We start from the raw sequence: 21532 nt of genomic DNA on the forward strand, positions 1-21532 counted from the left end.
GTAAGATTTATCAAATTGTGCAAAATAGTCATTGACAGCCTTGATGACATCCTCGTTCGAAGAAAATTTTTTCACGCCGAGCCAAATTTTTAAGTTTGGGAACAAGAAGAAGTCACATGGGGCTAAGTTCGGAGAATGCAGTGGATGTGGAACCAATTCGAACCTCAATTCGTGCAATTTTGCCATTGCGACAGCTGATGTGTGAGACTGTGCATTGTCTTGATGAAGGAGCACTTTTTTGTGCGCCGATCTTGGCCATTTTTTCTTCAGTTCTTCTTTTAAACGGTCCAACAATGACGCATAATAGACTCCTGTTATTGTCTTACCCTTTTCCAAATAGTCAATCATGATAATTCCTTAGGAATCCCAAAAAACAGTGGCCATCACCTTCCCAGCTGACAAACACAGCCTTCGCTTTTTTTTTTTTTTTTTTCGGTGCTCTTTCACCTGACATTGTTCCACTGTTTTGACTGCTGCTTGGACTCAGGTGTGTAGTGGTGGATCCAAGTTTCATCAACAGTCACGAATCCACATAAAAGATCCTGCCACTTGCGATTAAACATCGCCAAACACTGCATTGAAATGTCTTTTCGCATGCGTTTTTGATCGACGTCATCCATTGCGCATACAGCTTTTTCATGTGCAATTTTTCGTGCAGAATATTATACACCCATTCAGTTGAGATGTCTGCAATCTCAACAATCTCAGGCACTTTCACTTGGCGATCTTCCATAACGATACCAGGGATTTTGTTAATAATTTTTTTCGTAGTGACCTCAGTCGGTCGTTCGGAGCACACTTCATCTTTGATGAACTTACGACCACGTTTAAACTCGTTTATCCAAAAATAAATAGTCTTTAATGCTGGTGCAGAGTCCCCATGAACTGCATCTAACTCGGCTTTGATCTGTACGGCCGTCCACTTCTTCAGATAAAATTTTTTTATCACTGCACGAAACTCGTTTTTCTCCATTTTTATGAAAAATTCGAACACAGTCATTTTAAATGTTTGCCAAACAAGAACTACGTGTCGCACGTGGCTAAAATTTTGTCAGGGGTCATGAGGAAGATGATACGTGCCGACATTGGTATTAATGAACGAATTGTATCGCCGTCTATTGGAAATTTACCAAACTTTTCAAACAACCCTCGTATCTACGAAATATAATGCAATGAATGTATAGTATATCTAATTTAATATCATTATATTTATATATTTAATTATATTAATTATAATATAATATTTTATTAGCAGGGTGAGTGTATGGTATACCCTCTCTCCAACCAACAGGCTGCAGTTTCGAATCGAGCCCTGAGCGTGGATGTTTGTGATTGTCTTTAGGCGGGAGATAAACCACATCGTACATTGTGAGACCACTGCCTCGTTTATTGGAAGCTGGAGGTAGCTTGAAAAAGTTCGATGTTTGGTTTCTACAGCAAACTTTCGGGATTATGTAAAAAAAAAAAAAATGAAAAATATTAAAAAATAAATAAACTCAAAAATAATAAAAATCCTTACTCCACTCATAGTACTAGATGTACTATCCATAACAGTTTGTGGAACTTCCACTCGGGAATGGTTTTTACAATTTTGAGTGGATAAACACACACACACACACACACACACACACACACACACACACACACACACACACACACACAAAGATGTTTGTCATACCTCATATTTGATTATGATCTGTAATTAAAATCATTCTAGAATAGAATGAGATGAGAATTTTCTTGGATGGTTCATACAAAAGCTAAGTAGGCTCTATTCTCTATAAATCATCGTGGTAGATGGGGGGGGGGGTGTTGCTTCCAGTACAATAATTTTGAATGAAGTGAATATGAAACTACTACGTTTTCCGCCCAGTATACTTGCAGCTACATCGGTTGGAGGACTTACGTAACCAGGAAGTACTCATGACTTCTTTGGAAGAGAGGAACAATACAGATTTTATTTCTGCATTCATAAAGGTTTCACTTCTATATTATTTATGATTCCATAATCCTCACATTTTAAAGATTTCTAGTTTTCTCCTAACAATTTTATTTTTCTAAAATAATCTAATTTAAAAAAAAAAAAAAATTGGGATATTGTTTGTCAACTGACTTTCCAAATCCTCATCTTTCTCAGGGTCTTTTCATGCCGTTTTTGTCCCCATATAAATGTTTAAAAATATTTCATTTCTGTCGTATTCTAATGGCCATATCAGCTCAACACACTCACATTTCTTAATTTTAATAATATCAAGTTCTTAATATTTCACATTTCTTAATTTTAATAATATCAAGTTAATAATATCAAGGTTTCCCATTAGTTATCTAGCTTCGTCCTTAAGGACGAAGCTAGATAACTAATGGGAGACCAGCACCAACTATAAGGAGTTAAAAGAAACAACCAGGATATACCGTATATATATATATATATATATATATATATATATATATATATATATATATATATATATATATATATTTTTTTTTTTTTTTCCTTCACTACATGTTCTCTCCTCTTACGTAATTTGTTGTTGTCAGTGCATGGAATTACGGCGGAGGCAACGAAGCAATAAGGCCAACACAATAGAGCTTCCGAAGGTCAGTTGGTTTCGACGATGCCCTTTGTTTGGAAAGAACTGGGTTTGAATCCGTTTAAGACGTGAAGGACCTTTATCATGCTCTTCCGACTGAAGGGAGTTAGCCGGTCTCATGCGGAGGTTGAAGAATTTTCCTCCCGGAAGCTTGTGTTTTCATACAAAAAGGCCAAAGCGGCCATTAGAACACACGCAGTTAACAAACATGATGCATTGTCTTCAACCTGAGTTGCTTCGGCTATAAATCCAAATCAGCAAACTAGTGCAGTGTGTCTGTAAATAATTGCATGTACTATTCTGGTTCGTTTTTCTATCTTGAGTGACTGAAAAGAAAATTACATCCACCCCGGCATGAGATTAGTTAATTCATCTTCAGATGGAAAACCCTGATAAACGTTTTTCGCGTGCCAGACTGGATTCGAACCTAGATGTTCCCATCGAAGGCTTCGTCGTCCATACCGACTGAGATCCAGAAAATCGCCCGTTAGTAAGTGTTATATCCATTTGTAGTAGAAAAACAAGGATATAGCACTGGCAGTTTGGGGCGTATTAACTAGTTGGCTTCTGTAATGATCAAAATTATACATATATGACGATTATACCATAAAAATTAAATGAAAAATATAGGGAAAAAAGTGTTTTTTGGATTTAGATGAAAGCATAAGATAATGTTCACATAAAAATATAGAACTGTTTGGAATGAGGATCTGTTTGTGTACTTTGTGAGGGAGGTGTTTCATTTTAATATTTTTCTCTGTTTTCAGAAATTAAAACTGAATAGATAGATCTAACCTATTTCTCAGATCTTTATTTAGTCTCTTAATCTCTTTCACGATTTTCCGGTCTACATATCTAAATGTTTGGAAACTCTCTTTGAGAAGACATCTTTATACATCCATTGAAATGTGAAATATTTTCAACAAATATCCTCAAGAATTTAAAAAGAAGTCACCAAATCTTGTTCTTCTCATTATTGTTAACATAGGTTTATGAGAATTAGTTAATGATAATAATTAATGACTGAAGAAGAATCCAAGAACTAGGTGGATTAATGCAGTCAGAAGTGCCTCAATAAACTAAATCTTAAGATCTGACAATACTGGAGTCCTGAAAGATAACCGATTGATTTGGAGGAAATTGTTAATAAGAAGTTAGCAATAATGTAAACTTAATGTGGTAGTGTCATGATTTATGTAAGAGATTTTAATGTTATTGCCAATGTACAGTTGATAGTACGTCTTATATCGAAGATTCAGAATTAATTCAATTACATAAGTGAATTTTCTGTGGTTATTGCTTGACAACTTCAACAGTTTCTTTGTCATTCTTTTGAAGATTATGTGGAAAATATTTGACTGAATATTGTAGATAAATGAACACATCTTAATTCATGTGAAAAGAACTTCAGAAATGAAAATCGATTAGTCCTGCATTAAATAGACATTTTATTCAGAGAGAGAGAGAGAGAGAGAGATGCTAATTTAGACGAATACTAAAATTAAATGGAGAAATTACTGCATTAAGTGAACAATTATATTTATTGGGTACTGCTGAAAAACAAGACAAAAATTTAACTTTTGGTCTTCGCACAGAATAAGAAATGAAAATTTCTTGGACATCTCTTAGGATGGAATAATTTCAACATGAATACACAAAGCCAATAGTAAAACTTCTGCTGTTTACTTGCTATTAATTTACGCAAGACAATGTAAAGTGTGTAGTAAGTCTTACATCTAAAATTCAGGATTTATTCAGTCACATGAGTGAAATTTCTATGCTCACCGCTTGACAACTACGTAAAATGCCTCGCACGTTCCTGATGTATCCTCGGTCTATTCCTTCGTCTGCCATACTGTCACTTGCTGCGTTTTGGTCCGGGACTTACCAGTTGGTCCTCTAGAGGGTTTAAAAAATGTGTTGTAACACAGAAAAATCATTCAGTAGTGCTACATGAAAAATATATCTATTATGCCTGTATCGTATATAATTTCTGGATAAATTTAAAATTATATAAAAATTCTTAATTACCATAACAACTTCTTTCTTTATTAAGGAAGCTTTTGATCGTACACTAGACAATGTATGGTTAAGATAACAGTAAATTACCGTAGATGACCTCCGTAATTCTGTATAGAAATTGTCAGTGTGGAAACTTCTCTTTGTGGACCTTCAATTCGTTGTTGTGTGTGTTTGTTTTGATTTACGGCTGAAGCATGTCTATGAGGTCAATGCATCATGTCTGTAAATGCGTGTGTTCTTCTGAAAGGTTTGCCTTTGTCGTGCGGGATGAAAACCCGAATTTCCGGGATTAAAACAAAAACCAACAGCTTCCATATGAGACGTTAACTCATGATCAGTTGAAAAGCCCTTGTAAAGATTCTTCTCGTCCCAGACTGGATTCAAATTCATATTACCATCTAATTATCAACTACAGTTCTTCAAATAAATAGAGGATTAGCCTACAGATGATGTGTAACTATAAAGTGATGAGACTAGAAACATTACGTTTGCCCCGAACTCCCCATCTCTCATCCTTGCTACAAATAACTTGGGGTTCATAAGATTAAGTAGTTGCAGCATCTCGTATACCCTAGTTAGATTGACCTCAAATAAGCACGAAAGAGCACTGCAGTGATATCTCCAACCATAGACGAGAAAAATCAAGTATCTCAGTCCATGCATCGGACAAGTCATCATGAAATCAGCTGGGAAAGATCTATCATTTATTTATTTTTATTTAGTACGATGTCACTAAAATTCTTCTTATAAGAAGGGTTTGTTCATTTCATGGAGAGTTATTATGGCGAACCGACAGGTAAATGATGTATTTGGAATGTTGACTGACGAATAAGAGGCTTTATTGTAGTTATTGATTGGTGCTCAGTATTAAGTAATAGAAACTGACATTCTTCAAAGACTGAAAGGCAATGGATACTGTCTTATTATTTTCATTTAACCTGAGATGTAATATACAGAAGTGTCAGCAGAATACGCTAAGTGAAACAAACCAATTTTCTTGTACCAGTCACACCCTTGTGAATTTTGTCATCTTGCGAAGTCAATTTTAATTATATTATATTATTATACAGGGTGTCTCGAAAAAATGTATACACACTTCAACAGCTGATAACTCATTTAATTTTCGTTATTTTGCAGGTTTAACGGATTTGAAATAATGGCTGAAACCTGACTAAGCTTTGAGGAAAGAAAATTTATCCTAAAATGCTACTGGAAGTATGAAAACATAGTGGAAGTGCAAAGACAGTTTAGAAGAGAATTTCAACGAGATCCACCTACGAGACTTACTATCACTCGAATTAGAGATAAATTTGAAGAAGATGGAACTGTTCAAAATATCCATAAACAATGTTCAGGAAGACCGCGAACAGCTACGAGGCCCGCAACAGAAGAAAGGTTGATTGAAACGTATCGTCAAAGTTAGAAAATCTGTGCGACAAGCGTCTCGTGAGATAGCAGTATCAAAATCAAGTGTCCACCGCATGTTGAGGCGCAGTCATTGGAAAAGTTACATTCCAAGAAGAGTACACGCTCTCAACGAAGATGATCCAGATAGGAGAATGCAGTTTTGTGAGTGGTACTTGGAAAAATGTGAAGAGAACGCAAAATTTCTAAGACGAATTGCGTGGAGTGATGAGGCCACATTTAAATTAAATGGGTCAATTAACCGGTACAATTGCACTTACTGGGCACCTGAGAATCCGCATGTTATGGAGGAACATCATGCAAATTTACCAGGAGTGACGGTGGGGTGTGACTTATCAGCACACGGATTAATTGGAGACCATTCTTTTTCGACGGTACTGTAACTGGTGCCAATTACTGAACTTGCTGCATGAAGATGTCATGCCACGTATTTAAGAGGACTTTGAGGATGAGGACTTTTATTTTCAACAAGATGGGGCACCCTCACACTACCATCGAGATGTGAGGGCCTATCTTGATGAGACTCTACCCAATAGATGGATTGGAAGAAGAGGTTCTGTAGAATACCCCCCCCCCCACGCGTTCACCAGACATCATGCCAATGGACTTCTTCTTATGGGGATTTATCAAGGATAAAGTTTACACTTCAAAACTGGCAACAGTCGACGACTTGAAAGCAGCAATCGAAAGAGAATGCGCCCAGCTACAAGACGAAATGAGCTCAGTGTTTGCAATTCCATTGCTGCACGTTATCAGTGGTCCATGGACCAGAACGTTCATCAGTTTGAATACAGACGTTGAGGGATGAAAAGTACGTTTATGTAGTGTACTTTACAATGTGAAAGTTAACTGTCGTATAATAAATACCAACTTTATGATCATTCAAAGTGTGTATACATTTTTTTGAGACACCCTGTATTATTATCACACACCTACAAGGAGTCCTAAGACTCATCGAGGGAGGGCACCTACTCTACAACTCTCCGTCTCCACCACTCAACTTCATCCACAAACCTCATCTACACCAACGCCATCTATTGTCCATCAACATCACCACTATTATTTTCACAGACAATCACAAACATCCATGCCCATCATTTTAAGGAACGTATTTGTTATTAGAGTTTTAAGTAAAGTTTTATCCGAGTGGATATCATACCCGCTCTACAGCCAACAGGTTTTAGGTTTGAATCCTGTACAGGGAATGGATGTTTGCAAGCGTATTTAAGTGGGAGATGAATTTTATCGTCCAGTATGACACCATCGTGCTGTTTATGGGGTTCATAAGCAGCACGTTTGACATGAAGTGGTTTGACTAAGCTCCATGTTTGCATATGACAAAATACAATTTAAAAAAAAAACTTTAGCACCTTTTATTCCCCATCAATAGTACTGGGCCTATTGATGCAAATACCATCTCCATAACGTACATAAACAAAAAAAAAGCTTATCTCACTCAGTATTAATCTATCATAGTTTATAACTTTTCGTGAATGGGATCGTATAAAACATAAATAAAATATTAATTTATCATTGATAATATCTGCAAGATTATTTTAAAAAATTATATTTTTATTTTCTTTACTTCCAGAGAAGGAATGGGTTTCCTTCTTTTCCCATCTGTAGATCAATTTAAAAACTGAATTATACCAAGGTAATTAAGCCTGTGAAACTAGTCAACCGCGTGAATTCTTTATATTCTCCGAATGGTTAGTCTATTTAGCAGGAGTAAAAACGGAAATTAATGAGACCCTTCAACTCCGTACTCGTGCGAGATTGACTGTTAACTCACTTCAGTTGAATAGCCCTTGTGAAGATATCGCGTCATGAAGAGTTGGTAGAGCTTTTCAACCTAAGTGTGTATGTTGCATTCTTCCTTTTTTGTGTGTGTGTGTGTGAGAGAGAGAGAGAGAGAGAGAGAGAGAGAGAGAGAGAGAGAGAGAGAGAGAGAGAGAGAGAGAGAGGAATTTTTCCTATTGTTGTAATTGACAGTCTGGTAATCAATTAATCGAAAGACTGGTTGATGCAAAAAGCAATTAATAATTTAAATGCAAATACCTTGTGGTGTGTTCTTGAGAATTATGTTATAATTTAAGTTGAGGGGAAGGGTGGTCTGTTTTTTTAAGGTTTTCCATACGACAGTAAGAAAACTTTTAAATAATACATGCTTATTGTATTGTACTTCGATTGTTTTAGTTTTAATTGCACATATTAAAATAAGCGCAACTTACTACATTATTCTGACATTAGTATGGGCGCTAGTATTTTCAACCAAAACACTTTTTAAAGTGAGCTACAGTAGAACTCATACAAAGATAGTTGGATCTTTCCTAGGGGGGATTTTTATCCCGCTAGAGGAGATTCATTGAGAGACACAGAAAACTATGAAGATAGGATTAACCTCCCTGTCATTGATCGCAGTTTACCCTGAAAGAAACCGAATGATTCATAATGGAAGTAAAGGAAAATCGGATCGAAAAATTAAATGTGCTTACGACAGTTTTCCTTGCACTAGTACTAATTAAAAGATATTTGTTTGTGATCTGTAAGTCTGCTGCTTCTACTCCAACTCTCAATTCAATCAAACGGCTTTCATCATTTCCTAATATACCTGCAATAATGATGTGTTAACAACAGTACTATATAAACAACGATACTTCCATATTTCTATATTTTATGGTATATTTTATGTGTTCTGTAATTATGTGTTGTTTACGGAATGGGACACTGCACTAAGCTGTGTTAGCAGCTTTTGCATAGCCTTGGATTATGTTTAGCGCTGACGTCATGAACTTAGTTTCTGAGAGAGAGAGAGAGAGGGGGGGGGTTTAAAGCTCAACTGTTAACTCTCAGTTCTAAATGTGGATGGTTTCGGATGCCAAATGTAATAAACTGTAAAAGAACGAAGGCCACCAATTGTCGATAGAACATCTGGGATAATTTCCCTCTTAAGATAACAAAACAGAATGCTGTAAGAAATAGTTTGAATTTACCTAAGAATAAATGCTGGTATCTACGAATATGCATGTAGGAAATACTCACTTTATCTGATTCTTTTCCTCGTTTGTAGTAATTGTGCATACATATGTTGATGTAGTGATCAATTGGGATTAGATAAAACATGATTTAATACTTAAAATTCTGAAAAAATCATCTTCTATATTTGATATTAAACTGAGAAAAAAAGCAAAGCTATTTTTGTTAATGTAGCATCCCCTTTTATTTATCCAACTAGTATAAAAAAAAGAGATAGAGATGCTACAGTGAAAATTAAACCAAACATGCCAATTAAATGGATTATATTAAAGAATGATTATTAATTTGACATATACGGGTGTGCATTTTTGAGAGTAATAATGACACAGTAATTGGAACATGACTTGATCAGAGCTAAGATGGTATGTAATTGGGAGGTGTTGAAAGTAAACCGACAATTCAGTGTAGAGATACTTATCAGAGATAGCAAAAAAAAAAAAAAAAATGAATGAACCGATAATGAAAAAGATGAATTAAACAAATTAAAAATTTAAAAGAGCTGAAAATAAAGAACAAAAGGAAAATAAAACCTCTGTCATATATACACAGCAAACCAGCCTGCAAGTAATTAAAACATCACATGTAAAACAAGAATAACTAACCGTGAGCTTTCCCATAGTTTAAGGAAATGCATACATTATTTAAAATTATTTTCCTAAATAAAACTGCACGGTTCACAATTAGATCGTGGGTTAGGGATTATGCAATGCCAAAGCTGATTTTTTGATACAATAATCCACGAATATGAGTAAACTATTTGATGCTTAAGCTTTAATTCGTTTTGGAATGGGCAATTAAAAATTATCATCCACACTCACACCAATACATAAGAAGTATTGTAAATCAGAATTACCATATTTGGAGCAGTCGCCAGAATAAATAAATTATTACTCGTAATTATAATTTTTTTTTAATTTAATAAACTAGTAAGATCAATTACGTTAAATATAAGAATATGTTATAAATATTTCTAGGAGTGAAATATATGAAACGCTTGCACTGCAAACAAACTGGCTTGTTGACTTGGTGTAGAGTAACAAATTGTGACATGTTTAAGATGTCATAAATTGCACTCACAACTTCAGCACTGCACTCATCCCATATTTCACTCTGACACTCGTCTTCTTATAGCAATCGGCAATCACATTCACTTCAGACGTTTTAAGATTTTATTTCTGCGCTGAAACCTCTTCTTTCTATGACTGCAACTTCCTTCTTCCTACATCTTCATCTTCCTTCATCATATTCTGAAGGAAATCGTCTCCTGTAGGAAATACGGGGGTCTGAAAAGTTCTGATAACCACCTAGAGCAAAAATGATATTGAAGCAACTGATATAACCACAAGAAAGAAAGAAGAATATATCTTAAACTCTTTAACCCCATGTTTCATCAAATTGTAATAATTTGTTCTTTTTCTTTTAGGATATATAAGAAGACATGTCAGAGGTTTTGAAGAAATTCGAAGACATGAGATGCCGGCCGTCATCAAGTTTTTCGTACCTGCAAGAAAGTCCGCAACTGAGATTCACCAACCTTTGAGGCTTTAGGGGACTGAGTCCCAGCATAATCCAACAGTTGTCAGATGGATGGCCAAGTTTAAAACTGGGCATTCCGAGATAACAGATTCCCACAGGTCAGGAAGACCTTTCACAGCGATCACACTTAAAAACATTGATACAGTGCATGCCATGATCCTTGATGATAGACGAATACCAGCCAAAAACATTGCAAAGACTCTAGATATCCAGGACACGAGTTAGGGTCATTATCCAACAACATCTGGACATGCAGAAGCTCTCAGCGAAGTGGGTCTCCAAATGTTTGAATGCCAACCAAAAGTGCAAAACACTTCATGGGGAATGTGTAGAATAATGAGTAAGTTACGTGGTTCTACCTCAATTCCTTCATAGTGATTATCACAACTTTTTAGCACACACCCTCATATATATTGCAATGAATTGTTAGGGCGTCTTATAGTTTTTAGATAAAAATTTTGGAAACCTTCCTAACTTTGGCGGAAATCTATATTACATGATCGCTCGTTAAAAAGAAAACTGTACAGAATTGGTCGAATGGATCTCTGTTAGCAGGTGGCAATTACATAATATTGCACAATTGCCATAGATTCATCTTGTATTGAATAAAAGGTTTTATTAACACCGTTTATGTTTTCAGTTATTCGAGTATCTTTTAACGGCACTTCTGCTTTTATTTTGCTTTGAATATTATGTTACTTTTTACTTTTTACTGACTTTTGGTTGCTGTTTTGTTATTTTCTTTGTTACATTTTCTTCTATACATTACTGTTTTTAAAAGCTACTGATTTTGGCTTTTTTTTTTTTCATAGTGGAAAGCGAAACTCGCCACGTTAAATAACGTTTAGAATTTATTCATTTCGTTTTCATGTTTTTTTCTTAAATATTGTCAGTTATGTACAGGTTACTAGTTGAAAATAAAACAACTTTGTTAGGAGTAAAATCGGTTGTCTTAATACATTCTGAAAATTATGTAGGTTAATTCTGCGTGATCGGTTAATTTAAAAAATAATAAAAAGGAATACGACCATCTATGAAAATCTTGTCTTCTGTGTAACAATATTTATTCTCAAATTATGTTATTATTTTATTAAGCCCTTTTTAAAATTAAAAAAAAAAAATCCTCTCTGAAGAATTCTTCAGCAATAACTTGAAAAAAAAAGGTTAATAAACTCATTATATCGACACGAGTAATCAGAATAAACATCACTGTTATTTTATTTTTGAACATTTTTATCGAGATCCTGTTTAATGAATGTGTAATACTGGCAAACGGGAATGCTAAGGATTTATTTTTTAATTTAGTTTTTTTTTTTTTCAAATTCTTACTTGCCCTTCTGTTACAAAGTTAAAGGACTACCTTGAAGTATTTTCCAAGGTCACATTTTGATTCAATATGGCTCTGCATTCAAGATCCTTAGACAACAAGCCAAGTCTACCTTCCTATGTTCTCCAAGAAGTTAAAGGTTGTACTAAAATGAAGAAATTAAGCCAATGAAGTCTGTGGAATGTTAAGCGTTCTCTTTCTAATCTAAACCACGTTCACGTGCACTCTCTCTCTCTCTCTCTCTCTCTCTCTCTGTCTTATTTCCTCTCTTTCTTGGCATCCAGATCACATAAGTGACGAAAAAGATCTGGATCGCTGCCAGATCGGGAAGGGATCTTACGGAAGAAAGCCCAGTCAAGGCATTCACCCTTTGGTGATCAGTAGTCACTAAGTCAGCTGGTTTACATGTCACTCCTTATTTTCCCATAACTTTCTACACTATGTAAAGCAAATAGTGATTACAGCGTCTTAAATTACTGACGGTAATTTCAAAGTGTTTCTTTAAATAAACGCATTTATCAGAGAAGTGAGCCAAAGTTGTCTTCTGGGTTCGTAAACGTATTTTTATCTTTTAACACGATTTAAGCAACTTTTTTTTTGCATTAAATGAGTTATTATTATTTTTTTTACCGTTAATCTTAGTAAAAGAACTGCTATCTAAAAGCCTTTTGAAAGAAAAATGAGAATATCAAAATAAATTAAAAAAGAAATACTGAGTTCTGCGAAAGTCATTTCAACCAGGTTAGCTCAATGGCATTAGCTATCCAAACGATAAATCTGATATTTCAAAGTATTAGAGCATAGAGAATAAGAAAACTGTAGTTTTTTTTTTTTTTTAGTTTAATGACAATGTAGCTTATATATTTATAACATATTTCTCAGCATAACTTATATTTGCCGGCTTGGCTGGAAGAGTATTTTATATATCCACTCTCTAACTCTCGGGTTATGGGTTCAAACGTACCATAGACTTCAGTTACTTGGTCTCGTACGGAGATGGAAATGTCATTTATTACAAAGCAAACTAGCCGAAGAACAAATGCAATTTACCATAACACACAGACCACTTAGCCTCAGTTGCAAGCAACTCAACACTCGATCCGGATTCTAATAATTAGAATTCACGCTTATGTTTGCATCAGAGAAGATTAGAACGGCATTACCTAATGTCATGCACGATACATTATTTCTCAGTAATTACTACGCGAAGACGTGTTATGCATGGCCATCAGTTGGTGATATGCACTCACTCACTCATTACACAATGTTTGGTTGGTTAGTTTATAACTGGATGTCACTAATTCGCCAATGGGTCGAAAGGCATGGTTAAGACGCTAATGGTTGGATCTTACCATGTTTAATTAGTAATTCTTTGACGAAGAGACGAGGAGCTGATCAAAGGATCTTTCAGACCATATCACAAAAGTATCCAGAAGCTGAAACTACACATTTGAGTGAAAGCTCGATCTTTATGACTTTACTTGTATAACTAATTCCATACGTTGTCTCTAGGTGGATAACGGATTTATATAATAACCATTATATTTCAGAGGATTTCGTTTTAGTCCTAAAACATGAATTCCGTTTTCAGTCGATCACATGAAAAATTTCATTCATGCTTGTAAAGACCTGCTTATCCTGCATTTCCTGCTTATCCAGACTGTCCTGATACGCCTGAGAATTCTTCACGATAACTGTTGAAATTAAGCCACACATCACAAGACATGGCCAAAACTAGTCGTTGAATGGAGGTGGTAAGACAACTTGGACTCGTGAGCAGTTGAAAGTCATCATATCTTACATGAAGAGCATTTGTGATTGCTGGTGGTCCATCAGCTGTCTCAATCCGTCACCGTTTTTGGTGGTTAACCAACCTAAGTTGATGTTTACCTAACACGGTTGATGGTTACCTAACTTAAGATTGTTGTTCGCCTAAGATTAACGTCTCCACTAGTCGATGAACAGGATGAGTCATGCTGTTCATCGACTAGTGGATGAACTGAATCATGCTGTGGAATAAATGTTTATGAATACCTTTTTAGGTAGCAGGAGACTATCACTCCAGTTTCAGATTCCACCTACTTACTGGAGGTCTGAAGAATGGCTTCAAGAAAGTTTCTATTTGATTTGTAGAGCAGGGTTTCAGTATTATCTAACCGTACTCCTCCCACAGTGCTAATGCCAAATAGAATTACAAACTTTCGTGGAAGATATGCATCTAAAAAGAAATCGATTAAAGAGTACTTTGTACCCATCCAATTATTATCCACAGATATCAAAAGGCGACAGCTATACAAAATAGGTGTATTTTATGGTACTAAAATCTGAGTCATTAATTCTTTTACAGCGAGAATGTTAACGCATCTGACAACATATTCCATCTTATAATAAACGTGTTAAGCTATGATGTTAACCAATTTGAAGAAATTTGAATTGTAGAGAAACGCAAGGATTTCATAACTTTGGATGTGGTTCCACTTACTCCATTTCTATATTAAAATTAGAGTTTTTTTTTTTTTTCTAGAGTTCTGTAAGGAATAAAGTGTCCATATGAAAAGTGACTTCACTGCAAGAGTTAAACCAGAACATTAAAGTCATGTAGCCCCTAAAGCCACACTGCCTCCTAACTATTAGAATGTATATGACATGAGATGAGTTACAAGTTGGATGTATATGGAGCTCACTTTGAACTAGTTCACTCCAAATAAATAAATAAATAAATAAAACTTTATACTCCAAACTGTCACTTGTGTTGAAAAGCGAAACACCTTTAAGTAATATAGAGATTGCTCGTTTTAATGTTCATGTACGAATAACTTGTTACCAACTATTTCACGCTGTATTGTGCAACTGTATTCCTTGTCAGCAAAGCAAAATTAGAAAAGGGAAAATAAAATCCAAATAATCACATGCCTGTAATGCCTTGTGGTATTTGTAGACACGTCACCAAACTCCTTAATCAGGTGTTAGCTATTAGTAGGCCTATTAACCTCACCATTTAGTTTACAAAGGTAGTCTTCTTGAAAAGAGGCTGATCTCGCTGGCTGGCTGCCATCTGGTCAGTGATTTCTGATGACGATTTACAACTGAATGGCACCATACGTACAGCGCTGAGCTGAACGATCTTAAATTCCAGACGTTCCGAGATTTTACTGTTACTAATTTTAACTCAGGGTGGTATGTAAACATCTAGCAATTTCCAATTAAACTATTATCATAATAGAAATATTAATTAACGTGTGATATCCTTTCTTGCTTAAAACAACTAAAAGAAAGTGATCTTCGTTTTTTGTAGACAAGTACAATCATTCCAGGTAAGAATTTTTTTTCCGTAGAAGAAGTAGGAGAAAAAAAGGACGTTCTCGCCTGAGAATGTATTTTCTAGAAGAACAAGTTCGCTTCTAATTAAAAAAAGAAAAGCGACGGCACTACCTATGTATGTGCAGGAATGAAAACCGTTAAAAAAGTCATTAAGTTTGGTTAAGTATAATTTAAATATTAAACAGATAGTTAGAAGTCTTGAATTTTAAACGAGAAACAATATCAAAGCTTATTCCACGTTGAGTGCTAAAAAATCAGATAAATTTGATTGGAGCATAAATCAGCTACCCACGTGACCTATCAACTAAGCAAAATGAATCCACTAAATTAAGGCTTATCATCAGCAACATCAATTTCCTGATTTGTATCCTCAAGGGGGTGTTCAAGCTACTATGACAGCACTACATGATTAAGTTTACATCATTATTAATCTCCTATCAACAATTTTCCTCTAAATCAATCTATTACTTGTCAGCACTCCAAATTTGTCGTATCTAATATTTCGTTCCTCTAAGGAACTTGGGAATGAATCACTGAATTACAACTAATCCTAGATGTTGGTCTTCCTGCCATCCTGGCATCAAACACCTGTTTTGCTAATCATTCCTCTTTTTCATGCTCTTTAAGTGGTCATACCATCTTAGATTAGCCCTGCTCACACATTCTTGAATACAAACAACGTCAAATCCTTCCAAATGGCTTCATTTTTAATATGATTCTGCCATTGATGCCATTTGTTCGCTCCCCTAATTTTTCTCAGAACATACAGCTAGTTTGGAGGATAGACTAATATGGATATATCTGAATATCCTTGAAAAGGAGAGAAAAGACAAGATAATTATCGTATTCCATTAGAAATATATACACGTTAGCACAAGAATAATGTTTAATTTGCCAAATATTTCGGTCTCAATATTACAGACCATCTTCAGTGGCTACATAGGAATAGTTTTAAAAAACAAAGTGGAATACGAACAATCGATCATTCACACATAGAACGAGCCGCGTGATGTCATATCGCTGAGTATTAGAAGAGTAAACAATTCCTAACTTAAATCGTAATGACTGTATATCTATATCAAAAATTTGTGAAAGTTTAATCAGGATAACACATTCATTTTTTTTCTTTTGTAAATTTCCTATATTAGTCTAATGTTATTTAAGATTATTATATGAATTTCTGAATTAATATCTTTAATTATGACTTTAAAAATGTTTACTCTTCTAATACTTAGCGATATGACATCACGAGGCTCGTTCTATGTATGAATGTTCTATGATTAAAACTATTCCTACGTAGCCACTGAAGATGGTCTGTAATATTCAGATCGAAATATTTGGCAAATTAAACATTATTCTTGTGCAAACGTGTATATATTTCTAATTATTATGTCACAAGCATCGTTAAAAAATCAAATCGTATTGCAGATAAATTAAATTAGGTGGCTCTGCATATTGCAGATATTCATATCTGCAATATGAAGATCGCAAAGATCACAAAAACAAATGAAAAGATAGAAATTATATAAATTAGGAACATGAATCTATAAAATATGAATATAATCAAATTCAATAAGATTATGGAATAATGTCAATACTAAAAAAAATATTTTTTTGCATACTAACGTTTTCACCCTATAAATCACACATTAAAACCCTTAACGATCCCAAAATTTCCACATACTCAGAACATTAATAAGACGATTTTGCGGTTTGAATATTGTGCATCTTATGGTTTTATAGCTTTAAAATGTTTTGAAGAACTGCTTATTTTAAAACAATCGAAAACTCGAAAACATTTTTAGGTTGCCAAGTGATTTGATATTTATAACACCAACGGTGTGGGAACCAAATCGTAATATCGTGTCTTCAAAAGGCTTTCCAAGGAAGACATATAGACAGACAAATAGACATATATCTGATAAGCTAAGATGTAGAATAAATAAAGAAGTGTTATCTGCATAAAAGTTAGGATAACAGAAGAAAGATTGCTTTTCCGTTATCAAAACAAATATTATGAAATGTTTCTGACCGGATATGAACCAACAGAATGTAAACTATCAATCTCTCAAGTAGAAATTGTACATACTCGAAAAGTGACGGATTTTTTTATTTATGTTTTAAAAAAAAAACTACTGTTATATTTAAATTGTACATTGGCGTCGTATATTAAAAAAACAGTTGGTTAAAAATCATAAAAAAATACACATATACATTTTATTCTCATATTAAATCGTATTACTGACATAAAGTCATTGATTTATGAAATTATAACATAGTTTTTCATAATATGCAATGCAAATAAAGCACTGAACATTTCTGCATAGTATGTAAAGTGTTGGCCACTCTGTTTTAGCAGTGTCCATTTTGACAAATGAACACCAAATACCGAACTATTTAATCCATGTCAGAAACCTGCGAAGCAAATGTCCACTGATATAAATATTTTTTCTGATATAAATAAATGCCAGTATATTAATAAGAATCAATTTGGTTCAATAAATTCGGGTAAAATAAAATCCCAATACATTGTTTTATGATATATAAGGACATTGTCCAACCTACGTCAAATAAAAGTCTTCCTCTTAATATCTAGTAATTCTCACTAAAATGGCTTCTATTATTGAGACGTAGCTAAGTGACATCATAGGCTTGGAATTTGAAGGAGAGCAAATCATTTTAAGAATAGAATCCGTACGTAATTGTCTCTTTAGTACAGTGAAACCATATTGTTAGTCTTCACATGGAATATTTAACACAAGTATTTTTAGTCTGTGATCTCTTACTGATTCATAAAATAGGTAAATGGGAAAACCCTTGTCCGTAGCTAGACGGCGTTGGACGCATTCTAAATAGAAGTACATCCTACTCAAATATCGGATGGAGATGAAACCTAAATGGGAAGATGCCCATCCGCATTCCAAACTACGAAAACTGATGCTCACAATGTTATTACGGTATCTCATTTTTTTTGCATTCTGGATTCTAAACATGTGGGTTGTATAGCTGTGGCTTCCGCAATGGATGCCCCCCCCTTCCCTACCCAACCCATCCAACCTGCGGTGTATTATAGCCCTTGCATTTAGTCGAATGTTAAACGCCATCCATCCCGGTTGATATCATAAAATACATGCAAGAAATCTCACCTGTCGTCACTAACTCTTCCGAACACCAATTTCACAAACCCTTGCAGCCACCTGCAGTATTTACACTTCCCTAAAGCTAACCAACATCTCCCGAAACCAACGGTGACCTTCCGTACAGTAAAGCCGTGTGTCAGTTTTACTTTTCCACTAGCACTGCTGGTGTTCGCTGCTATTTTGGTAGACTACATTTCAAAATAAAAACTCTTTCGAGACGAAGAACTTGTCTCATCACTGCATCTGCGCCGTGTGACGTAAGGGATTTACATCCTTTTTCGTACAGGTCTATTCCGAAGGACGCACACTGCTCAAATAACGGCGGAGAATTTGCAGTTGGAAATCACAGAAGAGAAATTCAAACTGCTATAGGTTATTCCAGAGAGGAAACAGGTAGTAAAGTGGAAAACAGAAACACTGTCGAAACACGACAAGTTTCCTAAATTTGGAATTCACAAAAAGAAAGAAAGAAAAAAAGAGAGAAAAAATGGGATATAATTTCTAATTTGGGGATTTTCTTGTTTATGACTAAAACATAACGCAGGCATATTTTTACAGTGTTCATCATTAATATACCTGAGTTTACACACACATGAAAAGTTCTATCTATGAAAGTATGATATGAATACCCATATATGAAAGTACCATCTACAATGTAACGATATTGGTTCAGTCAGTCAGAAAGATATCTCTTGAGCTACTTGTCTTCCCCTCTTCATTCCCAAATAGGAAATTCTCTTTTGCATTCTCACTCTTCATGATGTGATGTAGACGGTGGATCGTAGCGTTGAGAAGGTGATCATGTTGTGTAGAATAGAGTGTATTTCAGTGAAAAATCCTGGGATTCATTGATAGAAAGACTTAGGAGCATACTGAAAAATATTGTATGTTTTTCTCAAGATGCGCCAGTGAATTTCTCAACCAGAAGTTTGCAGTGGCCACAACTGTAGAGGTTTACTTCAGAACATTACAGTCTTTTTTAAAATAATTTCTTTACTGTTCAATTTTCATGACAGGGTTGCTTCATACAAGCCAAACAATGCTCGGATTCCAGAGCTTGAAGTGATAGAATATTAGACACTTTGGACAGTTGGTATGAAGGTTACCGAAGAGCGTTGGTTTGCATGAATATTGTCAGAATATTATTCCACTTAAGCTCAGTAGCAGTGATTTTATGACATGAGAACACTTCTCTCGTTTGGTCTAACAACACTTATCGTAGCCCGGAAGAATGAATACTGGGCGTTGTGTTGGACAATTCAGTGTGATCTACGTACGCTTTGATACGTCTATGCAAATGTTCAAAATGAGCAGAACTATGTTCATGCATTCTCTCCTACTACAAGACAAAAGTCCCAACCTGAATCCTATAAAATATTTTTTGAAGGAGTTAGAATGTTGGTTGTGGGCGAAACCAATCCAATCTGACTACAGGAAATTAACTACCATTTTGGTGCAAAAATGAATGGACCAAAAATACCCACATTTATTTAATAACATTTACTGAAAAGACTACTAAAGGGATCCAGCGCTGCCAAAGATGGGCCAACGATGCGTAGAGGTTTGTGAAAAGAAATTGCGAAACATTGATATATACATTAATATTCAATACACTTCTGCAACATCGTTTATAATTCCTAATTGATTGAAGATTGCTGTATACTGTTAATATGCTCGTCTTAACTGTTGCCCATGCATGATTTAAAACTTTATGAATACTCATATATTATACTTTACATAGTAGTTGTTATCCGGTAAGGATAGTAGTTTGGATGAAGGGCATTCCAAAAAAGTTCCAAATAATAATAATAAATAATTAAATAAAACCTTTGTTTCTTAATTATGACTAGAACCCTTTTTGGAAATTCAACTGTGAAAAATCTTTTAACGCCACTGATATTAGAGTTCGTTTTATGCTAATCAAGTAATTTTAAGTCCATTTCAGTTGCATTTATGATTATATACATTGATATTCCAATACGTAAAATAAGGCTTTCATTTGAACAAACATTACGAGCTATAAACCACGTCTTGGATTAGTGGCGCAACTGTGTATAGTAATTCCGATTTCCACGTACCGTATATTATGAAGTCGTGAATGATAGATCCTGATATGCTGATGATATGTGGACAATTGTGCTGCTTGTTAGTTGCCTGCAGCAAGTAACAAAATCTGCCGTAATAGTCTTAACTGTCAATTTATTTTTGTATCTCTCCCATTCACGAAACGTCTAGAAATCAAACATGATATTTTCTGAAAGCATTTCAGGACTCCAGTATTCAAGTCGTAGTCTCATACCGAGCCTCGGCACTACAGTGTGTGTGTGTGTGTGTGTGTGTGTGTGTGTGTGTGTGTGTGTGTGTGTGTGTGTGTGTGTGTGTGTGTGTGTGTGTGTGTGTGTGTGTGTGTGTGTGTGTGTGTGTGTGTGTGTGTGTGTGTGTGTGTGTGTGTGCGAGTGTGCGCGCGCGCGTGTGTGTTTTCCTCCCAATAGTAACCCTACCAGGAGGTAATTTATTCCTCTACATGCTCCATTGCATACAATGCTATATTACACGTAGCTTCCAAGTATTGATTAACAGTTATATTTCCAATTTTGTATCAATATTCATATTTTCATTTATGTTTTTACATCTATATGTACATATTCCGACCTTTACATCCACATTTCTATATATATATATATATATATACACTATATAATTCATACAATATCAGTAATTTATGTTACATCGACTGGAAGTTAATCTTATAATACTTTTCGATAAATCTGTTTTGACACTGGCTACTTGTCTCCGGAAGTGATGACGTGTTGTATTAGTGGCATCCAGATGGAGTCCAGTAAATGACAGTCGTAAAATACGTGGTCAGCAGTCTGTTGAAGATGTTGACTACAAATGATGATGATTCCAGGATATGGAATCTGTGTAAGTAGTGGTGTGTTTTTTGATTTGTGTTTTTTTGACTCCAGCTGAAAAAACACACCTGGAGAAATGGTATGCTTTTCAGCTGGAGTCTGCTTCTGATGCTTGGCAAGAATTCTTTTGTTGTTGATCCGTTTTTTGATGTTTTCCATTCTTCTCACAAGTCTAGGCTTCTTTCTTCTGTAGGTGTTTTATAGCAGATTTCGAATGCT

At 34.9% G+C, this 21532-nt stretch overlaps 1 protein-coding gene across 1 annotated transcript in view; it reads right to left on the reverse strand.

The window, feature by feature from the left end:
- LOC150110295 (CKLF-like MARVEL transmembrane domain-containing protein 4) overlaps positions 1-18568 on the reverse strand; it is a 52570-nt gene extending 34002 nt beyond the window's left edge. Inside the window, exons 1-2 of the mRNA XM_090392584.1 lie at positions 18405-18568; positions 4377-4490 (exon numbers count right to left, since the gene is read on the reverse strand). Coding sequence (XP_090248710.1) covers positions 4377-4445 — 69 coding nt within the window. The 5' untranslated portion in view covers positions 4446-4490; positions 18405-18568. The remainder of the gene's footprint in view (positions 1-4376; positions 4491-18404) is intronic.
- Positions 18569-21532: the final 2964 nt, after the last annotated feature.

Source organism: Typopeltis vanoorti, chromosome 1 (assembly GCF_054136105.1).
Source record: "Typopeltis vanoorti isolate ZY-2024b chromosome 1, IOZ_Tvanoo_1.0, whole genome shotgun sequence".
In the NCBI taxonomy this organism is placed as follows: Eukaryota; Metazoa; Arthropoda; class Arachnida; order Uropygi; family Thelyphonidae; genus Typopeltis; species Typopeltis vanoorti.